Below are 19,611 nucleotides of genomic sequence, written 5' to 3'. Positions count from 1 at the left end.
GAAAATGGGGAGAGATGTATCTGTGTACAGTGGTACCTCGGGTTAAGAGCTTAATTCGTTCTGGAGGTCCGTTCTTAACCTGAAACCTGAAGTATCACTTTAGCTAATGGGGCCTCCTGCTGCTGCTGCACGATTTCTGCTCTCATCCTGAAGCAAAGTTCTCAACCCGAGGTACTATTTCGGGGTTAGCGGAGTCTGTAACCTGAAGCGCCTGTAACCTGAAGCGTCCGTAACCCGAGGTACCACTGTATAAGACACCCCCTAATTTTTGACCTTATTTTTTTAGGAAAAAACCCTAGTCTTATACACGGAAAAAAACGGTATGTAAATAAATCAGACGATCAGACCACCTGCTACCCATTAATGAAGGGGCCATGTATCAAGCATATGAGATTTTTAAAAAATGTTTATTCATTTTCTGAAGCTCTGTTTTCAACAGTCTTGTCATGCAATGAGTTGAGCGCCAAAACCACCCTATGCAGTTCTCTCCTCCGCCCTTTAGATTGGTTTATTGTTGTACGAAATACATATTTAAAAAAATACTTTGGAGGCTGGCAGGGAAGAAATTCGGGAGAGAGAGGGGCTCCCCTGACTCAGCAGGTGCATACAGACATTTTTAAAGGGTTGAAACCTGTGACGAAGAGATGCTTCCGTAAAGTTAGCTTAGCAGGAGGAAGGAGGGGAGAGAAATGGCTGCCCAGATCACCTAGATCCGCCTAGATCCAGATGTCCGAGGTGCAATCTCCCCCGGGGTAGCGCATCTCGTGTGCGCGAGCAGGACCAAAGGGCTCCTTCCCGAAATCCACCAGGAAGTCCGGGTTCACACAGAGGCCGCCGTTCTCGGTGTCCACGTCGATTTGCAGCATGACTGAGCCTTCCCTGCAAAAAGCAAAGGCAAAAGGGAGCTCACAGGCAGGTCCTTCGCTTGGCATCCAGAAGGCCCCACGATCCATTCCCCAGCATACAAATCTGCAGGCACAGACCATCACCCAACTCAAAATAGTCCGGCACGAAAATCCCCAAACTTGGTTCCATGGGTGACTCTGAGTCAACTCCCTGGGATAGTTTATTGTTGTACATTGTTTTAATTGTCTGTTTTAACCATATTTGCACATCAGTTTCTAATGTTGTGAGTGTCCTCTATTTCAGAGGCTTCTATTCTGCAGCCTCTTACAGTTGTTTTAACTGCGAGTCTTTTAGTTCTTACGCTCTTACAGTTGTTTTAACTGCATGTTTTTATTTCTTTTCTGTTTTAATTATCAGTTTTTATCCATCCATTATCTTTGTTTAATCTTGTATTTTATTCAGATGTTTTATCCTATGCTTGTTTCTTTGTCCTTATTTGCTCTAACAATTATCGGTTAAAAAATAAATAAATCTTAACTGCTATATTATTTTTATGTTGTTGGTTTTTTTTATCCTGGTCTGTGACCGTAATAAAGTTCATTCATTCCCCAGCACCTCGAGGTACAGCTGGGAAAGACTCTGTGCCGGGAAGCAGGAGGGATGCTGCCAGTCAGTGCCATAGCGGTCAACTTACAGATTTGAAAATAAGGGGCCAGCAGCCTCGAAAATAAGGGATCAGCAGCCAAAATAAGGGATTTCCCAAGGGGCACAGGTATGTTCAACTTCTGGGCCCCTCCGAGCCAAAGGCAGAAAGCCCAGCCAGCAGCCAAACAAAGTGGTTCCCACAGCGCAGCAACCCGGCAAAGGGGATGCAGCAAGGAAAACCACCGTCACCTCTCCGCTGGGAAGCGCTGAGCAAAGGCGAGTCCCCAGGCAACGCGGCCGATTTGATTGGCACAAGGCATGCAAGCTCCACCCCCCAGTCGTTCTCAGACTCCTTATTGGGTGAGCAACGCAGCCAAGCAACACAGTTGGAGCCTCCCTCCTCCCTGGCCGGCAGGGAGGGAGGGAGAGGAGCTGCTTCCTTTGAAACCTGGGGAATTTAAGGGACATCATCAATAAGGGACAGCAGCGGGACACGGCGCTGGGATAAGGGACTTTCCCGCCAAATAAGGGACGGTTGATAGCTATGGTCAGTGCAGACAGGACCAGATGCCCGTGGGGGAGGACTCAGTGCAAGGCATATCCCTGTGTTCCTGCTTAAATCAGACCGTTAATCAGAACCACGAGGACCGTATACACAATAAGCAAAGAGGTATGGGATACTATTTTAATATATGATCACAGTAGAGAGGCTCTTGTGTGGACCAAGATGGAAAGACTTATTGATTGTGTAAATAATCTATATAAAGCAGACATTCTGGGGGAACTTCCATTCCTCCTCACTACTATGAGCTGAATAAAGAGCATGAAATCCACTCTCGACTCCGAGTATATTTCAGCTTTAATAAAATATGTTTTAAGAAAAAGAGCCATGAGGACTGGAATCTTGCTTTTATATTTAAGGGAAGGGGCATAGCTCAGTGCATTAGCACTTACTTTGCCTGCAGAAGGTGCCAGATTCAATCCCTAGCATCTCCCTGTCACTTAAAGAATCACAGAATTGCAGCGTTGGATGGGACCCCCCGAAGGTCATCTAGTCCAACCCCCTGAACTTATGATACACACATACCAGATTTCAGTACAGAGCAGGAAAGAAGGGGCAGAATCAGCCAGTTAGCTGCTTGATGCTCTTACCTGACCATCTGAGGGTAAAACTGCTTGTCCCAAGGTGTGTACAAAGAGGTCGTTGTGTACAGCCTCTTGCCATCCAAGCTGAGTTGAATCATCTGAGGTCCACCATAGACCCTCTTTCCCTAAAGAAATTGGAGTTCTTGTTAGAAGTACACTGAAAAGGATATACCAAGAGCTCTGGCCAAAGGTTTCAATATAAGGAATAATTCCTACTCGAGAGTTGAAAAGAAAACGTGTATATTCTGCTAAGAATAACAGTTTTAAACTAATAGTAAATTTAAACACAACGTGTTTAACACAACGCAAGAAAATTTGGATTCATTTATCTAAGACGCATGTTGAAAAAGAAACACAAAAGAATTGAATGATACAGACTTCCAACAGATTTATATTCCTTAAAAAACCGAGGTATGGAACCAAATATCATGATATGCGTTAACACACTTCAGAATGTATATACTTCATTCTGGTCACCACTACTGAGTCGTACATCTAATTCATACTCCGGATACTTCTTTTTGGCCCTATTTGAATCTTTATTCTGACTTTATATAACATGGACTCTTTTTGACTGCCATTGAGACTTGTATAAAACAATTGTTGTGTACTGGTATTTTATGTACCTTTATACTATATCACTGCATATTTGAAACTACATTATTTCTGCATTTAAACGTTGTGTTTAAATTTACTATTATTTTAAAACTGTCGCACATATACGTTGTGTTTAAATTTACTATTAGTTTAAAACTGTTATTCTTAGCAGAATATACACGTTTTCTTTTCAACTCTCGAGTAGGAATTATTCCTCTTTCCCTAAAGGCAGAGGAAATACGGGGTGAGGAAGGTTCAGTTTGGATTCCTCCCGCTCCCTCACTACCCTTGCACCTCCAGGTTCACTCACCTGGATCATAAACGGGTCGGGCTGGCAGTCCAGCTCATCGTCTTCCAGGACGGTCACGGCGCCGCCTTTATAAATGTTCCCGCCAACAAACAGCTGGGGGCGCAAAACAAGTTCCCCAAAACCCCAGAGAAAGAGAGAAACAATCAGCTGAGCTCATGAGGAACAGCATCTTCCAAGGAGCTGTTTGGCTTGGCAAGGTCATATCCATGCCGAACACTTTTAAAACATGTGGCTTTCCCCGCAAAGAATTATGGGAACTGTAGTTTGAGGAGGGTGCTGGGAGTTCTAGCACCGCGGGGGGGGGCTACAGTTCCCAGGATTCCTTGGGGGAAGCAGGGAAGTTCGCCTGGCGCCTTCATTATACACCTTTAGGCGCCAGGCAAAAACATTCCTTTTTAACCAGGCCTTTGGTTGACCTGATCAACAGCCCATGCCCTTTTAAAATATGGCTTTTTTAGGGGGGGTATTTTATATACTGTGATGTTTTTATGTGAACTGCCCTGAGGCGGTATATTATTATTATTAACAATAATAATAATAATAATAATAATAATAATAATAATAATAATAATAGTGTTAGAGCAGCAGTGGGGAGTTCCAGGAACATTGAACCCCCTGCTAAAACAGAGCCTTCTTCCTCCATTTTAACCGTGTTTTGTTCCCTGCGAGGTACTTTTAAATCTCCAGTTGTCATCGTGATGTCCAGGGATTGACAGATGGGTGTTGAATGTGGCCCTTCTCAGTTGTGGCACCCGCCCTGTGGAATGCCCTCCCATCAGATGTTAAAGAAATAAACAACCACCTGACGTTTCAAAGATATCTGAAGGCAGCCCTGTTTAGGGAAGTTTTTCATGGCTGATGTTTTATTGTGTTTTTAATTTTCTGTTGGGAGCCACCCAGAGTGGGTGTGGAGGCCCGGCCAGATGGGTGGGGTATGAGTAATAAAATATTATTATTAATTATCAGCAGCAGCAGCAGCAGCCCTGAGGTGTAACTGAACCAAGAGTGTGGATGTGATAAGAATTCTGCGGTCATTTAGCCAAGTATCCTGTTTTCAACCCTGGTCAGCCAGAAGCTTTTGGGAACCCCACAAAGTCTGGCAAGGGGTCGGGTGCTCTTTACCTGGCCAACCAGTTTAGGGCAGAACGGGTTGGTGATGTCGTACTGGCGGAGATCACCATGCAGCCAGTTGCTCAAGTAGAGGAACCGGTCGTCCAACGAAATGAGGATGTCGGTGACGAAACCTGGAGGAGAAGAGGGCAGGTCAGCATTCACTTTCTTTTATTCCTTAATAATAATAATAATAATAAAATTTTATTTATATTCCGCCCTCCCCAGGCGAAGCCGGGCTCAGAGCGGCTAACGAGAATAAAAATAACATATATATAAAATCACAATCAATTCATTGAAATACTTTCTAAAATCAATTCATTCTAAAATCAATTCAGAATCAAATTGATGGCAACGGTTGGGCTAGAGTTCTATGAGGATTACCGAAGGAGGGGGTCAGATTGTGCCTTGGCCAAAGGCCTGGTGGAACAGCTCTGTCTTGCAGACCCTGCGGAAAGATGTCAAGTCCCGCAGGGCCCTAGTCTCAGGACAGAGACCGGGGCCACAGCCGAAAAGGCCCTGGCTCTGGTCAAGGCCAGTCTAGTTTCCCTGTGGCCTGGGACCTCCAATATGTTTTTATTTGAAGACTGCAAGGTCCTTTGTGGGACATACCAGGAGAGGCGGTCCCATAGGTACGAGGGTCCTAGGGCTTTAAAGGTTAAAACCACTCCCTAGGTTATTTTCTGCCACACAGATTCAAAGACCACACCATTCGTTGAAAGAACTTTTGATGCCACTTTAAGCAGTAATGGCTTCCTCTAGCCCCCAAAGGATTCTGGGAACTATAGCTTGTTGAGGGTGCTGAGAGTCGCCAGGAAGCTCCCATCTCAGAACTACAATTCCAGGCTGCCTTCAAGGGCTGCCCTACGTGGAGCACATTGCAGTAGTCTAATCTAAGAGGTTCACAAAGCACGGAACGACAGCAACCGGTTCTCTGTCTTCCAGGAAGTGGCGCTAGCTAGCTGCCCTATCGACCAAATCCGAGGCTAGGTTTTATTTCGGGAACAGTGGCTGCTGGATTCAGTTGAAAGGAACATGGAAAGTGAAATATACTCTGAGTCGAGAGTGGATTTCATGCTCTTTATTCAGCTCATAGTGGTTGAGGAGGAATGGAAGTTCCCCCAGAATGTCTGCTTTATATGTCTGCATCCCCTTTGCCGGGTTGCTGCGCTGTGGGAAACACCACTTGAGGCTAATTCCGGGATTCTCCTGTAGGCCAATCAGGTTGTGGATACACTTCCACCTGGAGCTGGATTGGGTGGCTCCTGTAGACCAATCAGACTGCTGCATTCTGGATCCTATTGTTCTAGGACCAATCAGACTGCTGCATTCTGGATCCTATTGTTCTAGGACCAATCAGACTGCTGCATTCTGGATCCTATTGGTCTAGGACCAATCAGACTGCTGCATTCTGAATCCTATTGGTTGTGGATTCACTTCCACCTGGAGCTGGATTGGGTGGCTCCTGTGGACCAATCAGACTGCTGCATTCTGGATCCTATTGGTCTAGGACCAATCAGACTGATGCACTTTGGATCCTATTCAACTCAGTACATAACAGAAAGCAAGCCACCGGCCGCCCATTTCTCATTCTTTACTCACCTGGCATTTCAGGAAAGTACCACCCGGACACCTTCTTGTTTGGAATCTGGATCACCTTTTCGGCCGCCCAGTCCCCGTCCTGCAGCAGAAAAGCATGTTGAGAAGGGGGATCCGCTGCGCCATGACGCTGAAGTATGGAGGGATCTCTGCTGAAGAAACCAGTCAGACCACTGCGTTCCTCCCCAACCCCTGGCTTTCAATTTCCTCCACTCAACCATCAGTCAGCATTCCTCGACCAATCTGCACACACAGCTCTGTTTTGGGGTTCCCTTCCTGGGATTCAGCACGAAGGAAGGTCTGTGCTCCTACAAACCTTGGATCTTCCTCTGAAGCTGTTCAATCACAGGCAGTTCCATTTTTATCCCTCTTGTGCAAGGGATAGAATCAAAGAATCTTAAGAGCTGGAAGGGATCCACGGGTCATCTAGTCCAACACCCTGACAGATGGCCACCCAACCTCTGCTTAAAAATCTCCAAGGAAGGTATATCTGAAGGTATATCCAGTATACCTGAAGGAGCGTCTCCACCCTCATCCTTCTGCCCGGACACTGAGGTCCAGCTCCAAGGGCCTTCTGGCAGTTCCCTCCCTTGCGAGAAGCCAAGTTACAGGGAACCAGGCAAAGGGCCTTCTCGGTGGTGGCACCCGCCCTGTGGAACGCCCTCCCACCAGATGTCAAAGAGACCAACAACTACCAGACATTTAGGGTTGTAGGCAGCCCTGTTTAGGGAAGCTTCTAATGTTTGAGAAATTACTGTATTTTAATATTTTGTTGGAAACCGCCCAGAGTGGCTGACCACTGTTTAGACCACAGCGCCACCCGCGTCCCAGGTGATAAGTAAACAGTGATATTTTATTGCTCCTGTCTCATTTTCTGGCCCTTGGAATCTCTGTAGCTTGCCTTTCCTTTTTTCCTTCCCATGGTGGGTTCATCTGAGATCAGGTACTCCCTAGAAGTTAATTTCTCCAAGTACTGCTATGTGAGAAATGCGGGTAGAGGATGCAGAATCCCTTCCCCAAATGGAATGCCCAGATTTTATGCAAATCTGCGTCCTCATTCCCAAGTGAGTCAGAGGGCCCAATCCACCAGCTGCTTAAAAAGGTAAAGGGACCCCTGACCGTTAGGTCCAGTCGTGGCCGACTCTGGGGTTGTGGCGCTCATCTCGCTTTATTGGCCGAGGGAGCCGGCGTACAGCTTCCGGGTCATGAGGCCAGCATGACTAAGCCGCTTCTGGCGAACCAGAGCAGCGCACGGAAACGCCGTTTACCTTCCCGCCAGAGTGGTACCTATTTATCTACTTGCACTTTGACGTGCTTTCGAACTGCTAGGTTGGCAGGAGCAGGGACCGAGCAAGGGGAGCTCACCCTGTCATTGTGGGGATTCGAACTGCCGACCTTCTGATCGGCAAGTCCTAGGCTCTGTGGTTTAACCCACAGCGCCACCCGCGTCCCTTACTGGGCCCCCAAACTCCTGTGGGCTCCCCTGCCCCCATTCATTCTAACCTCTGTCTTGAAGAAATGATGGATGGAACTCTGCAATGTGCAGCCCACCATTCCGTGTGCGGCGTCGGGGTTATGTAGGAACCGGATCTCCAAGGGGGCAGAATCCTCTCCGACATCAATCTGCTGGATCAGGCAGTGAGTTGTCCAGTCCCAGACGTTCAGCCGACGCCCGTAGCGCTCTGCAGAGGAACAAAACAAGGACAACATGAACCACAGAGGGACCCTGGTCGCGATCCTGCAACACCCAACGAAACAGGCTGCTCGGGGTTTTTTAGCCCTGAGTGTCAGGAGCGAGCCAGCAGTAAATCACACTGTGCAAGTTGGAGTTAACTCTCTAGTGGCAAAAACACAATATGCGAAGGAATCTCAGGGCTAACTCATCTCGGGTAAATCTTGCCACAGACTCTCCCCACTCACTAAATCTTGTTACCTCTTCAGCTTCTGACACTTGCTCTTTCCTGTCTTCTCCCTGGGCTCTGAGCCTTCTTCCCTTGGGGGTTCCCCAGCTGGTCGCCCCCACTATTCCTCTGCTTTCAACCAGTCCACACGAGTGTCATGGGTCGGTGGTTCCCATCACCAGTCTAGGTGCCACTATATCAGGTGTGCGTGCAGGAGCCAGGCCCTGTGACCAGTAGGGCTTCGCAGGACTGGGGCCTTCTGAAGTTTGTTCTGAAGAGGCAAGTGAGGCCGATTGGTAACTCACAGCACCTGGTGGCAAGAGCCGGGAAGGGATATAAGGTCAGCATTTCCCTTTGGCTCTTTGCCACAGCAACACATTCCCTGCCTTGCTGTGTTTGGCTCCTTGACTCCTTGCTTCTTGATCCTCTGACCCCTGACTTCGTGACTCCTTGCTCCTTGATCCTCGGCCCCTGACTTCGTGACTCCTTGCTCCTTGATCCTCGGCCCCTGACTTCGTGACTCCTTGCTTCTTGATCCTCGGACCCCTGACTCCTTGATTTCTTGCTTCTTGATCCTCGGACCCTTGACTTCGTGACTCCTTGCTTCTTGATCCTCGGACCCCTGACTTCGTGACTCCTTGCTTCTTGATCCTCGGACCCCTGACTTCGTGACTCCTTGCTTCTTGATCCTCGGACCCCTGACTTCGTGACTCCTTGCTTCTTGACACCTTGCTTCTAGACCTTCGAACCCTTTGCTCCGCGACTCCTTGCTTGTTGACCCTTGGACCCCTGATTTTGTGACTCCCTGCTTCCTGATCCTCGGACCCCTGGCATCTGGACTCCCGTTCCTGCTCCCACCCCGCCATCTTGCCCCCGGTCCCGACGTCCCCAGCCGGGACTTCCATCGCCCGTGAACCAGACCGTGACACACTAGGACAGGAATAAAGCCCCCTTCTCTGCTTTCTGACTCCACAAACCACTGGGATCTGAAGGCGGCCCTGAAATCGACCGCCTCAATGGCAGGTGTTCCCACCCCACCCCCCGTCTCAAACAAAGGATGTACCTTTCTTCAGATCCTCTGGGTTGAAACCGTTCGCAAAGTACTTGGGCACTCCCCACTCGGTGCTGATCATGACATTGTGCCTGGGCTGATACCAGAAGTCGTAGCCTTGTGGGGGCTCGTCTCCAGGCCGCTCCCAGGTCCCTTTCACTTCCCAGGTCTCTGTGTCAATAAGGATGAATCCGCCTGCAGTCACAACAACAACTGTTCTCAGAAAGCGACTTATTTATGGAGATAAGTGATTTGGGTTGAGTTCATTGAGGGTAGCGGGGGTGCAAATTAATTCAAACAGGCATGGGGAGGCACACATTTGTGTGTGTGTGTGTGTGTGTGGAGACTGGGGTAGGGTGCAAGGATGTGAATAGTTGCCAGGAGACCATATATTTATTCAATATTAATAAATATGATAATGATATATTTATACCCCAACCATCTGGCTGGGTTTCTGCAGCCACTCTGGGCAGCTCCCAACAGAATACTAAAAACACAATAAAACATCAAACATTGAAAACTTCCCTAAACAGGGCTGCCTTCAGATGTCTTCTAAAAGTCAGATAGTTGTTTATTTCCTTGACATCGGATGGGAGGGTGTTCCACAGGGTGGATGCCACTACCGAGAAGGCCCTCTGCCTGGTTCCCTGTGACTTCGGTTCTTGCAATGAGGGAACCGCCAGAAGGCCCTCGGCGCTGGACCTCAGCGTCCGGGCAGAACGATGGGGGTGGAGACGCTCCTTCAGGTATACTGGACCGAGGCCATTTAGGGCTTTCAAGGTCAGCACCAACACTTTGAATTGTGCTCGGAAACGTACTGGGAGCCAATATATGGTCTTGGCGGCTGCTCCCAGTCACCATTCTAGCTGTTATTATCCTTCCTCCCTCATGTCTGTTGTTCAGCAGAGTGCATCCCTTTGCAGCTTAAAAGGGGAGCCTATATAGGCTGGTTTTAGGCTTTTAGTTTAAATACAGTGATACCTCGGGTTACAGATGCTTCAAGTTACAGACTCCGCTAAGCCAGAAATATTACCTCAGGTTAAGAACTTTGCTTCAGGATGAGAACAGAAATCGTGCGGCGGCAGCAGGAGGCCCCGTTAGCTAAAGTGGTGCTTCAGGTTAAGAACAGTTTCAGGTTAAGAACAGACCTCTGGAACGAATTAAGTTCTTAACCCGAGGTACCACTGTAATCCAGGATGCACTGTAACTATCCCACATTGGGGAGCCCGTGGCCCCCCAAATATGGCTAGATTTCAACTCCCATCACCCTTCCTGATCATTGGCAATGGTGGCTGGGGGGCAATGGGAGTTAACATTAGGAAAGCCCTGCTGGGTCAAGGCAAAGGGATCCCATCGGATCCAGTGCTGGGAATCACGGGTGGAGAGAGGGTTCCTGCTTTTGGGTTTTCCACTGAGGTAAATCTGGGAGGCTCTGGGAGGGCGATATTAAGACCGTTAGAGGCCCCAAACACTTAAAGACTTTGGTGCCTCCATATATATATCTAATTCAAAATATAAACCATAATAAACCATAAAATAAAAAATTAATATTATGTGTGTGTGTGTGTAATTTTTTCTCTGATTTTGGGAGGTTTTTTTGTGGAACCTGATTCACAATACGGTCCATAGTAAATCCGGTAATGGAAAATTTCTGTGGTTCTCCCCTCGATGCCCTTATTTCGTTGAATGGTTAATCCAGCCCTGGCCACTGTGAGAAGAGAATACTAGACTTTGGCCTGATCCAGCGGCCGGGCTATCCTCATGTTTCTAAACTATTCTTACAGGGTCTCTGGGTGCAGAATGCAGTGCTGGGGAGGCCCCAGCCACTCGCAATCTAAATATTTGCCCAGAGGCATCTATAAACATATACAGGTGTACCTTGGTTCTTGAACACCTTGATACCCGGACGTTTTGGCTCCTGAATGCCGCAAACTTGGAAGTGAGTGTTTCAGTTTGCGAACGTTTTGTGGAAATGTGAATGTCTGACGTGGCTTTGAGTGCAAGAAGCTTCTGCAGCCAATCGGAAAGCTGTGTCTTCGTTTTCGAACGGTTTTGGGAGTCGAACGGACTTCCAGAACGGATTAAGTTTGACAGCCAAGGTACAACTGTAGTAGCATATGCCAACTGCATATACATTTTGCACCATGGGTCTCTGCCTCCCACACCCTTTAAGACATAAGTGACACACAAGCACAGCTGGCCATACCTTTCCCGTTGCCGAGTGTGTCGGCCAAAGCGCTGATCATCACCTCTCCACTACCCAGGCAGTGGGAGGTGTGTGGGAAGGTCAAGTTGCACTTCTCAAAGACTTCCCTGGGCTCAATAACCTGCGAGGAGAGTCAGGGAGAGAATTAAGTTTCTGGTGTGATTATTCTTCCTGTTCTTTACACAAAAGCACTTTTTTCTTAAAATACAGGATTCAGCACACCCACAGATCAAACTCCAAAGGCCGTCACCAGTGGGGGCTGTAATGTGATTAAAATGATTTTCCTCAGTGGATCATGTGAGTTTTGCTGAACTCATCAGTTCTTAATTGCTCCATGTTCTATAAAGATATGTTTTTTCTCAGAGGAACTTATTCTCCTGTTGATGGTTCTTTGCTCCTTATAAAACCTGTCTCATTTCTCTTCTAGATCTTTCTTCTTTCGCTGCTTTAGTTGTGTGGACACCACACATTTATATCACATGACTTACCCCAAAGAACCCTGGGGACCGTAGTTTGTTATGAATGCTGGGAATTATAGCATCTTGAGGGGTAATCAACAGTTCCCAGGATTCTTAAAGGAAGTCACTTGCTTTAGATATATGGTGAGTTTCTCTGTTATTTCGATTCTTGAGGTTGCGTGCTTGACCTGTTCAGAGTAGACCAATTGAAACTGCAAGACAACTAATTTAAGTACATTAATTTTGTAGATTAGAATTTAGAGACAGACTTTGTACTCTGTCTCTAAATTAGACAACTAATTTAAGTACATTAATTTCTGATTAGAATTTAGATACAGACTTTGTACTCAATTTACTTCCCATTTGCATACATACATACATACATATACACATACACATACACATATGTATGTGTATATGTATGTATGTATGCTCTTAAATTAGTTGTCTTGCAATTTCAATTGGTCTACTCTGAATAGGTCAAGCACGCAACCTCAAGAACTGAAATAACAGAGAAACTCACCATATATCTAAAGCAAGTAATTAAGCAAGAATTCTGGTGCTGGAGGAGACTCTTGAGAGTCCCATGGACTGCAAGAAGATCAAACTTCTCCATTCTGATGGAATCAGCCCTGAGTGCTCACTGGAAGGACAGATCCTGAAGCTGAGGCTCCAAGACTTTGGCCACCTCATGAGAAGAGAAGACTCCCTGGAAAAGACCCTGATGTTGGGAAAGATGGAGGGCACAAGGAGAAGGTGACGATGGAGGATGAGATGGTGGGACAATGTTCTTGAAGCTACCAGCATGAGTTTGACCAAACTGCAGGAGGCAATGGAAGACAGGAGGGCCTGGCATGCTCTGGTCCAGGGGGTCACAAAGAGTCGGACACAACTAAATGACTAAACAACAACATGTATATGTATAAAAACTGCAATATAAAGTCTTGTTTCTAATACATTCATTTGAATTTTAAGTCATAGTTAAGAGGTGGAGGAACTCAAATCTGTTCTTTTTTGACACGTTCGTCGGCTTTCTGTCTGTTCTGTCTTCCTGGTCTATTTCACCAGGAAAACCATATCAATTTACCCCTTCCTGGGCATGTTTACTTTTAATGCCCAATCTATTTCTGTTCTCACGATCTCGACTGCATCCTCTGAAAACATTTTAAACATCCCCCGCCAAAGCCAACACTTTTGATGGGAGGGGACCCGCCTCTGCTGATCGTGTCTCAATATCATCTACTCTAATTACAGTTTCCGGGCGTAATTGCTTTTGTATGAATTATGAATCATTCTCCTCCTCCTCCTCCTCTGAAGCCTATTCTTGGCTTCAGCAACGCAGCAAACTTTTTTTACTCCAGCCAATAATGGAGTGAGCCAAAGGTGTTTTTCTGGGTCAGCAAAATATTACCTATACGCCTTCCCTAATTTCTACTTTTCTCCTCATCAGCAACCAAATCACAAGGGTGGTTTCTTGTTCTCCTCGTTTGGACTCATTAAAAGCGGTCCTGTCTTAAGTGCTCGTTTCCATTTTATTGATTGGTTAGACTCTTTGACGTGGGGCATAATGACTGGATTGTTCAGGGGTGGGAACCTCAGGAGAATAATGCGGCCCTCTATTTGTGTGGGATGTGATACATAAGTAGCAGTCAAGTACAACATCCTTGTTTTCCTAGAGTGGACATGCAAAGGCGATGTTTGTTCCAGCCGGTCGAAAACTTCCTGTTTCCTCCTCGGCTGGAGCATCCTTCATTTTGCATGTGACCAGAGGTGGGCGTGACCTTACCTGTGCAGGTAACAAAAGCACATGGGCATGTAGCTCCCCTCCCTTCTTCTCCATCCTACTTTTGTCGTGTGAACTGCAGTGACTTCCAGTTTGCAGTCACTGGGATTAACCCCATATATGGGGTAGATCCATATAATACTACTACTACTACTACTAATAATAATTTATTATTTATACCCCGCCCATCTGGCTGAGTCTCCCCAGCCACTCTGGGCAGCTCCTAATCAAATGTTAAAAACAATACAGCATTAAATATTAAAAACTTCCCTAAACAGGGCTGCCTTCAAATGTCTTTTAAAGATAGGATGACTGCTTATTTCCTTCACATCTGAAGGGAGGGTGTTCCACAAGGCGGGTGCCACTACCGAGAAGGCCCTCTGCCTGGTTCCCTGCAACCTCCCTTCTCGTAATGAGGGAACCGCCAGAAGGCCCTCGGAGCTGGACCTCAGTGTCTTGGCAGAATGATGGGGGTGGAGATGCTCCTTCAGGTCTACTGGACCGAGGCCGTTTAGGGTTTTAAAGGTCAGCACCAACACTTTGAATTGTGCTCGGAAACGTACTGGGAACCAATGCAGATCTCTCAGGACCGGTGTTATGTGGTCCCGGCTTATGTGGATGTCAGAGAGGGGCTTTTGCTGCCCTCTTCGGCGTCTGCTAAGGACATTTCCCCTCTCCCCAGACACGCAGGATGTTGACCTGTGTCTTCATCTGGTTTTTAGCTTAGCATTGAATGTAATTTTTTAAAAGAAAATGTTTTAAATCAGCGGTTCTCGAAGGGCATGCCACGCTTGTGTGGCAGGAGAGGATGGTAAGTGTGGCAGGAATATTCAAGGGTAATCAATGTTACATTTTGGGAATGATTCAAATGTTCTTAGGTGGCTGCTGTGCTGTTTTATACTTTCTTGAAGTTCCATGATCATATTACAGTACACACACAGTAGTTTTGTTCTTCTACGTTATAAATCAAGCAGGGCCAAGAGTTGTTTCTTTTCATTTCCAATGTATTCCTTATCAATAAAAAATTCGTTGTGCTGCCAGCGAATTTCTGAAAGTGTGGCCTAAAGAGAAAAGTTTGAGAACCACCGTTTTAAATATTTGTTTTTAACTGTTTTTCGTGGGTGTTTTTTTCTGAAGGGTCCTGAAGACATCATTCATTTATTTCATAATATTTAGGTAAAAAGAATAAAAAAGAATAAAACTGCGGTATAACCACGAGAGGTGGGGTTTTTTATTCTTTTTACAACCAAGATGCACCTAAATATTATGAAATAAATGAATGATATCTTCAGGACCCTTCCGCTACATCCACCCTCCCCACACTCTACCCAAGCCTAGCTCAGTCCTGCTCCTTTGAGAGAAGGAAGACGTACTTTGAACATCCTGGGGGCTCGCAGGTCCGTCCCCGTATCCACTATGTAAATGCGGGAAGAGCCCAGGCTGGGCAGGACCAGGCGGTTACGCTTCTTGCTGGTGTCTCCGAAGCAGCTGCTGCAGGCGTTCCACCCTGTGTGATGAAGCTCATCGTCGATATACAGCATGGGAAGCCGATGGATCACCTATTGGGAAGACGGGAGAGCAAGGTAAGACTTCTGGGCGAGGTGGGGGCGGGGGCAGATGTCCACCCCTCTGCCCAAAGCGCTTCCATGTGCGTCTCATTTCCAAAAGTGCAAACTGATTAGGTTCCCCTTGAAATGGGAACTGAATTCATTTTTGTCTTCCATCCTTTGCTCATTGCATAGCTGTGCCCTCGCTGCCGCCTGAGGCAGCTTGCTCACTTTGCCTAACAATCAGGCTGGCCCCTGCCTCTTCTGACAAAGGGCATATTTTGACATGGGCAACTCTATTCTTTTTATTTTAAAAAACAGAAATGTTATGTACTGAGTTGAATAGGATCCAAAATACAGCAGTCTGATTGGTCCTAGAACAATAGAATCCAGAATGCAGCAGTCTGATTGGTCCTAGAACAATAGGATCCAGAATGCAGCAGTCTGATTGGTCCTAGAACAATAGGATCCAAAATACAGCAGTCTGATTGGTCCTAGAATAGAATCCAGAATGCAGCAGTCTGATTGGTCTGCAGGAGCCACCCAATCCAACACCAGGTGGAAGTGAATCTGCAACCTGATTGGCCTACAGGAGAATCCCAGAATCAGCCAATCATGTGGGGCCCATTGTGTAAATAATGTATATAAAGCAGACATTCTGGGGGAACTTCCCTGCCTCCTTACTACTATGAGCTGAATAAACAGCATGAAATCCACACTCGACTCTGAGTATATTTCAGGAAACGTTTTCCTTTTTCTTTTACGAGAGCCTCAACTAGGCTATGAATACTGAAAGAGAAAATATACACGAGGTCCTTACACAATGAATAATGCGAAGATGCACATTAGCAAATATGGGCTTGTATATGATGGAATTAATGGGCCCAAATTAGTTGCTGCGGGGCTAGTGACATTTCCCAGACAAGTGATGCCAGCGTCATGTGCTTTCATTTAAGGGAGTGTTTATTTGAGGAACCTGAACAAGTTATCACTTAGCACTTCAAGTGGTGATTCCAGCGATATGAAAAAAAGGTCGATTTTGCCCCTGGGGCAACTGCAGGTGCACAGCTCTGCCCGATCTGGAAGAAACTGTTCTATTAATTTGACACATGTTAATTGTTCTCAGGTCTTATTAAGTTGCTTCATCTTCACCTTTCCAGCAAAAAGTATCTTGGAGATTGTCAGCAAAGGCCTTCCCAATATTTCTTAACTGGGAGAGGGGGTGGAAATAACACAGGGCACATACAAAGGGACCCTGTAATGCAGGAATATGCAGCCGTCCCATACGGGGATTGGACCTGCAAATTTGGAATTGTCAGAACCATGCTTTAACAGACTGAGCTAGCCAGGTTTCGGTATGGCTGTTCAAAAAACGAACGAACCAAGGAGGTAAGGAGAGCCCTGCTAGATTAGGTTGGGATCAGGAGAGGCAATATAAAGCTCCTTTTCAGACAGTGCATAGTTAAACTCCGGAACTCCTTCCCACAAGACAGAAGGGACATGATAAAGGTAAAGGTAAAGGGACCCCTGACCATTAGGCCCAATTGTGGCCGACTCTGGGGTTGCAGTGCTCATCTCGCTTTATTGGCCAAGGGAGCCGGCGTACAGCTTCCGGGTCATGTGGCCAGCATGACTAGGCCACTTCTGGCGAACCAGAGCAGCGCACAGAAACGCTGTTTACCTTCCCGCCAGAGCTGTACCTATTTATCTACTTGCACTTTGACGTGCTTTCAAACTGCTAGGTTGGCAGGAGCAGGGACTGAGCAACGGGAGCTCACCCCGTGGTGGGGATTTGAACCGCCGACCTTCTGATCGGCAAGCCCTAGGCTCTGTGGTTTAACCCACAGCGCCACCCGCGTCCCAAGGGACATGATAGATGCATATAAAATTAAGTATGGAATGGTGGAAGTGGGTGGAGAATTTTTTTCCTCCTTCTCTCATAGCGCTAGACTTTCATGGGCATTGAACTCATCCAACGAAGCTGAATGCTAAAAGATTCAGGACAGAATCTCCGCCATGCAAAGAAGACCTGCCTTTTGCCGATTCCGCCTTTCAGCTTTTTGGCAGCCAGTTTCTGCAGAGTCCTTTGATTTCGGAGAATGAGGAGTGTTGAATAATGAACCCGTAAGAGGACTTCTAAGGCGGAGATGCTTCCCTAGAAACTCTGACCATCTTTGAGGCTCCCATCGGTGCTCGAAGGCATTCCACAACGCCTTCTGAAGTCTCTCCCCACCCCTTAGGTTTGAGTTTTGTTCCATCGTCCCCCAGGGGGGGTGTCTTTCCAGACGATTCTAATCGAGGTTGCCTGTCGCTGCTGTTTATAAGCGTCTAGCTCTGCATCTCCACAACGAAAGGGAAGAAAACCCTGCAGTGGGGATAGCCCAACAAGGGAATAGCCCAAGCTCAGGTCCAGTGGGGGCCTGGTGAATTGCCCTGGGGAAGATGCCCCAGGGGCAAAGCAGAACCCCTCAGAGCAGTGTTGAGTGCCTGGGTTCAGCCGCCATCTCTGCCACACAGGCAGTGTGGTGCAGTGGTTAGAGTGGAGGACAAGGACCTCTGGGAGACAGCAGGGTTGAAATCCCTACTTGGTAACAAAACTCATTTGGGGTGAGCTTGGGGCAGCCTCTATGCCTCTCAGCCTAAAGTAATCTCACGGGGTTCTTGTGGGGATTAACTGAGGAGGGAGAGAACCATATAGAATCATAGAATCATAGAGTTGGAAGAGAGCACAAGGGCCATCGAGTCCAACCCCCTGCCAAGCAGGAAACACCATCAGAGCACTCCTGACATATGGTTGTCAAGCCTCTGCTTAAAGACCTCCAAAGAAGGAGACTCCACCACACTCCTTGGCAGCAAATTCCACTGTCAAACAGCTCTTACTGTCAGGAAGTTCTTCCGAATGTTTAGGTGGAATCTTCTTTCTTGTAGTTTGGAACCATTGCTCCGTGTCCGCTTCTCTGGAGCAGCAGAAAACAACCTTTCTCCCTCCTCTATGTGACATCCTTTTATATATTTGAACATGGCTATCATATCACCCCTTAACCTCCTCTTCTCCAGGCTAAGCATGCCCAGCTCCCTTAGCCGTTCCTCATAAGGCATCGTTTCCAGGCCTTTGGCCATTTTGGTTGCCCTCCTCTGGACACGTTCCAGTTTGTCAGTGTCCTTCTTGAACTGTGGTGCCCAGAACTGGACACAGTACTCCAGGTGAGGTCTGACCAGAGCAGAATACAGTGGCACTATTACTTCCCTTGATCTAGATGCAATACTCCTATTGATGCAGCCCAGAATTGCATTGGCTTTTTTAGCTGCCGCGTCACACTGTTGGCTCATGTCAAGTTTGTGGTCAACCAAGACTCCTAGATCCTTTTCACATGTACTGCTCTCAAGCCAGGTGTCACCCATCTTGTATTTGTGCCTCTCATTTTTTTTTGCCCAAGTGCAATACTTTACATTTCTCCCTGTTAAAATTCATATACGCCACCGCCTTGGAAGAAAACGCAGGGTATAAATGAAACTGAAAGCTCAGTTGGTTAAGAGTGCAGTGCTGATAATGCCACCTGCATATTCCTTCATTGCAGTGGGATGGACTAAATAATAATAATAATAATAATAATAATAATAATAATAATAATAATAATAATTTATTATTTATACCATGCCCATCTGGCTGAGTTTTCCCAGCCACTCTGGGTGGCTTCCAACAGAATATTAAAATACAATAATCTACTGAACAGTGAAAGCTTCCCTAAACAGGGCTGCCTTCAGATGTTTTCTAAGAGTCTGGTAGTTGTTCTTCTCTTTGACCTCTGGTGGGAGGGCGCTCCACAGGGCGGGTGCCACCACCGAGAAGGCCCTCTGCCTGGTTCCCTGTAACTTGGCTTCTCACAGCGAGGGAACAGCCAGAAGGCCCTCGGCGCTGGACCTCAGGTCTCTTCCAACTCTGCAATTCTGTGAGTCTCTGCTTCTATCACAGTAACCCAGAGCAAGGCCAGGTAGGGGGAACAGTAGGGAATTTAAACGTTGGCTACACTTAATGTGAGGGGGGTGTGTGCTCAGGGCTCACGCTAGCAGTCGATCTCATCCAAGTGCCAAGGCCCCTGGCAGGTGCCCAGGCGCCGGTGTTCACCTCGGTAAGATTCCGAGGCTATAAATCAGCCGGTGGCAGAAAGCGTAATTAACCGCTGCTGGCAATACACAAAAGGAGTCAGAGTCCATGTTTACATGGAACAGAATTGAGACACAATGCCTTTCCTGACCCACTTTCGGCTGTGGGTTCTGAATTCGAATGCTGCCTCGCTGAAGTAAGGCTTTCTTCCCTGGCCAGAGATAGTTTGGCTGCTAAACAATTTCTTTCCTACAAGCCACTTTCCAACCTGAGAAGTGTGGATCTTTATCAACCATTCTTGGAGGTG

The 19,611-nt window shown here is 47.0% G+C and overlaps 1 protein-coding gene across 2 annotated transcripts in view; it reads right to left on the bottom strand.

Moving 5' to 3' along the window:
* Positions 1-390: 390 nt before the first annotated feature.
* Positions 391-19,611, bottom strand: part of LOC307205582 (methanethiol oxidase-like) — a 34,195-nt gene continuing 14,974 nt past the window's right edge. For both annotated transcript variants that reach the window (XM_079958175.1, XM_079958174.1), the window contains exons 4-12: positions 15,026-15,211; positions 11,412-11,532; positions 9,218-9,400; positions 7,757-7,935; positions 6,257-6,335; positions 4,667-4,788; positions 3,545-3,637; positions 2,644-2,762; positions 391-879 (exon numbers count right to left, since the gene is read on the bottom strand). In XM_079958175.1, the coding sequence (XP_079814301.1) occupies positions 717-879; positions 2,644-2,762; positions 3,545-3,637; positions 4,667-4,788; positions 6,257-6,335; positions 7,757-7,935; positions 9,218-9,400; positions 11,412-11,532; positions 15,026-15,211 (1,245 nt within the window). In that variant the 3' untranslated portion in view covers positions 391-716. The remainder of the gene's footprint in view (positions 880-2,643; positions 2,763-3,544; positions 3,638-4,666; positions 4,789-6,256; positions 6,336-7,756; positions 7,936-9,217; positions 9,401-11,411; positions 11,533-15,025; positions 15,212-19,611) is intronic.

The sequence above is a fragment of the Podarcis cretensis genome (assembly GCF_951804945.1).
Source record: "Podarcis cretensis genome assembly, chromosome: 16".
Taxonomy (NCBI): Eukaryota; Metazoa; Chordata; class Lepidosauria; order Squamata; family Lacertidae; genus Podarcis; species Podarcis cretensis.
This window is presented reverse-complemented; position numbering and strand designations above follow the sequence as displayed.